This window comes from Gossypium raimondii, chromosome 5 (assembly GCF_025698545.1).
Source record: "Gossypium raimondii isolate GPD5lz chromosome 5, ASM2569854v1, whole genome shotgun sequence".
NCBI lineage: Eukaryota > Viridiplantae > Streptophyta > Magnoliopsida > Malvales > Malvaceae > Gossypium > Gossypium raimondii.
The window spans coordinates 4,784,558-4,790,293 of NC_068569.1; the positions used below are offsets into that span (position 1 = coordinate 4,784,558).

Consider the following 5,736-nt stretch of genomic DNA (forward strand, 5'->3'; position numbering starts at 1 on the left):
TCATCATTATTTCTTTTGACCAGTACAGATCGAAAGCCTTTCTAAGAAAGATCCGGGGGTGGTTGCTTTGGCGAGAGATGACTCAACCATGCATAAAACATCTTTTTACACAATATATATGTATATATATTCATGGAGCTATACGCCATTTTCGTCATCTCTTTCTTTATATGAGGAAAAATATAATTAAACCTAAATAAAGCTTGTCTTGCTTTCGAGGAAACACGTGCTTGTATTGAATTGGGTTCTACTGTTGGATTTATTATGGACAAAAAGAGAGGATGACCCCCTACTCTATAATGCAGGAAAAAGGATAGTTTTTTCTACAATATCAATGGAAAATAATAATATAATAATGGAGCAATGCGGGATGGAAAACGACCGTGTTCGTCTCATCTTTTCCATTAATTGGTACCTTCCCCCTTCCATATTTTAAAATGAAAAAACAACCCATGAATTCTTAAAAGAAAAAAAAGAAGAGGCAATTAAGCAGGTTTCTGTGAACCAAAAATTAATTAGGTTCGGGTGCTGCCAATTATTGCATCCATAGCAGTGTTATTGTCTTCCACATGCATGTGTGCATGTGTTTTTAATTAATATATTTAAGGTGACTGTAATTTAACAACTTCAGTTACACTTGATACAAATCTTAGAAGCCAAAGAAGTGTGCTGCTTTTACTAAATATAAAGATTCACCAATACACATGCGAAGAAACATCTACAAAGTTGACTTTCTCCATTGTTTTCTTCCAACCCAAGTAGCCGGCTTTAATAATTTTAAATTTAATTCCCATAGAGTAACATCATTTTTCTTCCCTACTTAGCTCACAGATTAGAACCAAAAGTCGGATGCGTGATCAACACGTCACATGTTTTTTCAAACAAATACGTTATAATGATTAAAATTTAGACCTAATAAAGGTTGATATGCAATTTTATTTTTGACCAGGCTTCAGATTCAACATCCCATAATTATATTCATCTGTAAAACTATAAAAGTTTGGGTAATTCTTATTGGCAGGAAGGGTTCATATAATTTTCATGTCTCCTTTCAGTGTTTACATCCTTATATGAAGGATATTAGACTTGTGGTAACCATGTGATCACTTCACACATGACAGTGGATCGGTTACATTTGATCCTTATTTAAATTCTCCTACCCAACGCATTAAATTAAGCCTAAGGGTCTGTTTGTTTGACAGTAAAATGTTTTTCGGAAAATGATTTTTGAAAAATGATTTACTAGAAAATATTTTCTGGTGTTTGGATGAATCTGTGTAAAATATTTTCTGTTATTTGACAGATTTCCTGAAAATATTTTCCGGAAAAGTTGTTTTTACATAATATATATTAATAAATTTTATATTTTAAATTGTTTTACATATATTGCAATTTGATTTAATAATTTTGTTTCTTGAGTATTACTCTCGAAATTTTATAATAATTAATAATTTTTAGAATTAAAATTACAAGAGGTTATAGTAAATAATTACAAGTGTACAAACATACTCTAATATCAACCGGATATCTGGATACACAAAGATCTAAAATTAGTATCTATCACCATCTTAATCAAAACCATTTGAATATTAAATTTCCAAAAGATTAGCATCTGAATCCAGGTGAAACTCTTCATCCCAATCCCAATTCATTAAATTACAATATTTGAATCCAAAGTAATAGTATGAAATAGGACACAGGCAAGCAACGATGCTTGAAATGTAGAGCAAATTTTTTTTTATTGCACAATCACTCTATTCCATCATTTCTCTTGATATTCTACAGACCAAACATTTCCAACACTACTAAATTGGATGGTAGAATTTTGCAATTCTTTTTCATACAGATTAGGATTCTGAATATAACGCAGAAAAGTCGGCCATTGAAATCAGATTAAGAAAATAAACATGGCAAAATTGTTTCTAAGAAGATAAGATAACCACAGCAGTGTCTAGAAGATAGGAGAATCATCATCCCTCAACTAGAAGCATTCTTCCTAGCAGCATATACGTGGTAAGCTGCAAATCCAACAATGGCTACAGCAATTCCAACCGCAAATGGTGAATTACATCATTCAAAACGATAAAACAACAGTTCACTATAGTGAATGATAAAAATAAAGGAGCATGCCATTCAAGTTGAAGCAACTTCGTACCATCTCAGATTGTTTAAAGATAATTTTTGCTACGAAAAACTTCAAATACATATATGCTTAAACAAAATCACACTATAACTTGTAAAAAGGTTTAAGGTGCAAACACTGTAAGCAAGTGGACAAAAGGAAAGAAATAGTGATTTCCCCCACACCAACACGGAGAAAAAAGTAAAATATGTGCACAACAAGAAGTCATCAGAAAATCTAACCATGGTCACCAACATTTTCAACAACCCCAAGTTTCAAGTGCATTAAGAATAGAACAGTTGTGAGATGCCAGACAATCAGCATACCTGAAACAACTATGAGAGATCGGTTTATGAGCCGATGGTACTGCTTACGGCTTCTCCCAGCCTCAGTTTCAGGAATGCTCAAGTGAGGATGCTCAGCTGCATTTACTATCCTTCGAAATATGTTATTGAAATCACTCAATTTTGAGCTGATAGGTATAGGTGCCTCTATCCCCATATCCTGGCTAACCTGAAAAGGAAATTTGAAATACAATACACTTTGAAACACTGACATGAATACCATTACCACTTCGACGACACAAAACTTAAACATTTTGACTCTGTTAAGGCATTCTACTAATTCATTTAACTATGCAGGAAAATTAAATTACGAAAAAATAAATAAAGCATGATACCCTGGTAGAATTCTGTATTGCCATTGGAAATGAATCTAGATCATCTTTAGCAGCAACAATGAAGCAAGGCACCTCATAACCAGTGTCTTCACCATCACCAGCAACATCCATGAGCAATTCAGTTGCTCTCTTCCATGAAGACTCATCAGAACTGCGAAGGCCAGATTATAATGAAGTAGAACTTTCAAAAGAAATAATACATGCATATGCACCTACATGAATTTTTACAAAATTCAACCGTGGAACAAAATATACATGATCATTTTTAGTGGCACAAAAAGAGTTCACTCCAAGCATATGAGGGTGCAACCATTTTTACAAATATGATTACATAACAGAAAATGATTAACTAAAAATAGCAGATAACTCTAAATTTAAAATCCCACATCAGAAAAATCATGCTTCGATTTACCTGTCATAAACAAATACAGCTATGTCACAAGGAGCCAGTGACTCTTTACTAGACAGCAATTTTGAAACTCCGTCCTCATGGATTTCTAGCAAGAATAGAGTTTTCTTTATTCCCTAATAATGGCAAAACAAACAAACACCAAGCCTGAAGTAGAAATATTAACATATGAAAGCAAAAGAAATTATCAACTTAGGTATATGTCAACAAAATATTAACATATGCAAGGAAGTATATGTCAATAAAATGAAAAAGTTTTTGTGTAAAGTTCCAGAAAGGAATTGCTTTGATACTGCAAGAAGTGTGTAGGTTTTGACAATTTTTCATCTCAAAGAAAGTACATCTTCAAATATCATTTCACTTGAACCTTATACAAAGTCTTTCTAATACGTCTATGACACCCCATTTATGGTCTAGACTCCATAACACCAAGAAATGCATATATGTGAATATCCCCAATCCCCCAAAATGACAAAGTAACTCCTTGTGTTTAGAGGTGGGGGCTTGCTTTCAACATAAAATTACAAGACAGTGCATAATATAATGGCACTTACCCCAGGTAATTCCACAACATTCACAGCGTATTGCTCATCAGCAGTTGGAGAATATGAATCCAAATAGGGCCTACATTAAAGTAAATAAAGTTAAAAAGATGGGGAGAAGAATTAGATATCAGGAAAAGAATTTTAATGAATACCTGCCAAGAAAAGAATTCATCAATACAGATTTCCCAACGTTCGCTGGACCAAAAACAAAGCACTAGAAAACATTTCTTTTTGATTGTTGCTTTTTCCTATCTAGACGCCTTCTCCTAGTGATGCGGATGGCAGAGGAAGAATCGCCAGTTGAAAATGAAAACAAAAGGAACAACAACTTTAAATGCTTATTCAGTGTTTTCATAAAAAAGAGAATGTTTAGTTTAAGTGAAGGTTACCTGATCAGGAGAGGAGGGAACCGAGGAAATGAAAAACCCAACGATAATCGATAGCGAGGAGAGTGGGGGATTACTGGAAAATCGGTTGTCGACGTTTTTCTCAGGGAAGTTTTCTCACTAAAATTTGAAGGAATGAAGGAAGGGAGAAGAATGGATGAAGGTAGCTTACTGGATGAAGGGAGAAAATGCCTGAGAGCTTTAGGAAAATGTCATACGGAAATTGAAACGGTAAGACAATTTCCCAAAAATTGTAAGGGATTTTCCCGTGTTTTGGAGTTGATTTTCTAAATGAAAAATGTTTTCTTCCAAACAAACACTGAAAAAGTTGGAAAACAATTTCCGGAAAATCAAATCCACAATCAAACGGACCCTAAATAGAAAACAATACTTTGGTCAATGCCTCTACCAAAATGTCTATAATTGTAAAAAAGGCCAATGACAAAATAATTTATTGCTAATACGTTTAACTTATGCAGAAGAAATTATCTCTTTTTATTAAAGATGATCTGAGTCTGCAGAAGTGCAGATGCTCTGCACTTTTATCAAAAAAAAAAAACTTCGGTTATTCACCATCGATTAAGATACAACATCCATGGATTCAATCAGTAAACAATGTTCTGGCACTTTTGTGTTTTTCAGTTGTAAATAAGAATCCTTCACAAAGTGAGTAGATCGTTTGATCAAGTAAAGGTGATTTAAGATCATTGTGCCACTTTTCCTTTTAAATGTAAACCAACCTGCTTAGTTTTTGTGAATGTTTAAGTTTGTAGTCTGATGTCTAATACTTCATCACCCTGTTGAAACTTTTTAGGGGATTTTGTACAAATTGCAATGAGATTTCAAATCAATATGAGAACATGATGGATTTAACTGTTGAAATTCAGGGAGATGCTACATTGTTGGAGGAATGCCTTGACCAGTTCCCTATTCATGGAGAAAATATGTACAAATGTGATTGCTTCTCCTCTACTTGTCTCAAGAAGCATCTAATTTAGTTTGCATGATTCAAAATTATCCATTCAGGGATTTTAGCTATATTCGATATCGTTGTACTTTGATGTTTAATTATTTGGTAGATCCTGTTTTTGGATGTAAATTATGGTATTTTATAGTTTCATCTTTTCAGCTGCAGTAACTATGTTAAGGCTTGGAAGCACGGATTGATAGCTAGAGTGACCATTCACATTATAAAAAATTACAGGAAAAGTATATAGGTTCTGCCTATAAAACATGAAGGTTCAATGTGAATTAACGTGTTCAGATAACAGTGCAGTTACTATGAGATTTTAATATCTGTTATCCTTGTTGTCATCCTGTACCTGTAACTGAATATTTATGGATGCTGATCCGCGGTCTTGTTGTGAAAATAATACGCTATAGGTAAAAGAGAGGCATAGATGGTTTTTGGTTTCTATGCAGATCCTTGGTGGTTTTGTTGTCGAAAAATGCACCCCTTGTGTGGTGTATTTATGGGCCAAGCAAGACATGCATATGAATATTCTTGTCCTGTGCTTTTGGTATGGTGTAACCAATCACCTTTACAACTGATCTGTATCTATGACCTTAGTGTTGCCATGTTTTCTTGTTTATTT

At 33.7% G+C, this 5,736-nt stretch overlaps 1 protein-coding gene across 2 annotated transcripts; it reads right to left on the reverse strand.

Annotated features, from left to right (window-relative positions):
• Positions 1-1,717: 1,717 nt before the first annotated feature.
• Positions 1,718-4,500, reverse strand: LOC105768651 (mitochondrial Rho GTPase 1). Of its 2 annotated transcripts, XM_012588707.2 has the most exons (7): positions 4,145-4,499; positions 3,908-4,021; positions 3,765-3,834; positions 3,214-3,326; positions 2,802-2,952; positions 2,449-2,635; positions 1,718-2,036 (listed from the first exon to the last, which is right to left on the reverse strand). In XM_012588707.2, exons 2-7 carry the CDS (start codon positions 3,925-3,927, stop codon positions 1,978-1,980), a joined length of 600 nt encoding a protein of 199 aa, XP_012444161.1. In that variant the 5' UTR covers positions 3,928-4,021; positions 4,145-4,499; the 3' UTR covers positions 1,718-1,977. The 2 variants fall into 2 exon arrangements, with proteins under 2 accessions (XP_012444161.1, XP_012444158.1); XM_012588704.2 differs by lacking the exon at positions 1,718-2,036 and having other exon boundaries at positions 2,092-2,635; positions 4,145-4,500.
• Positions 4,501-5,736: the final 1,236 nt, after the last annotated feature.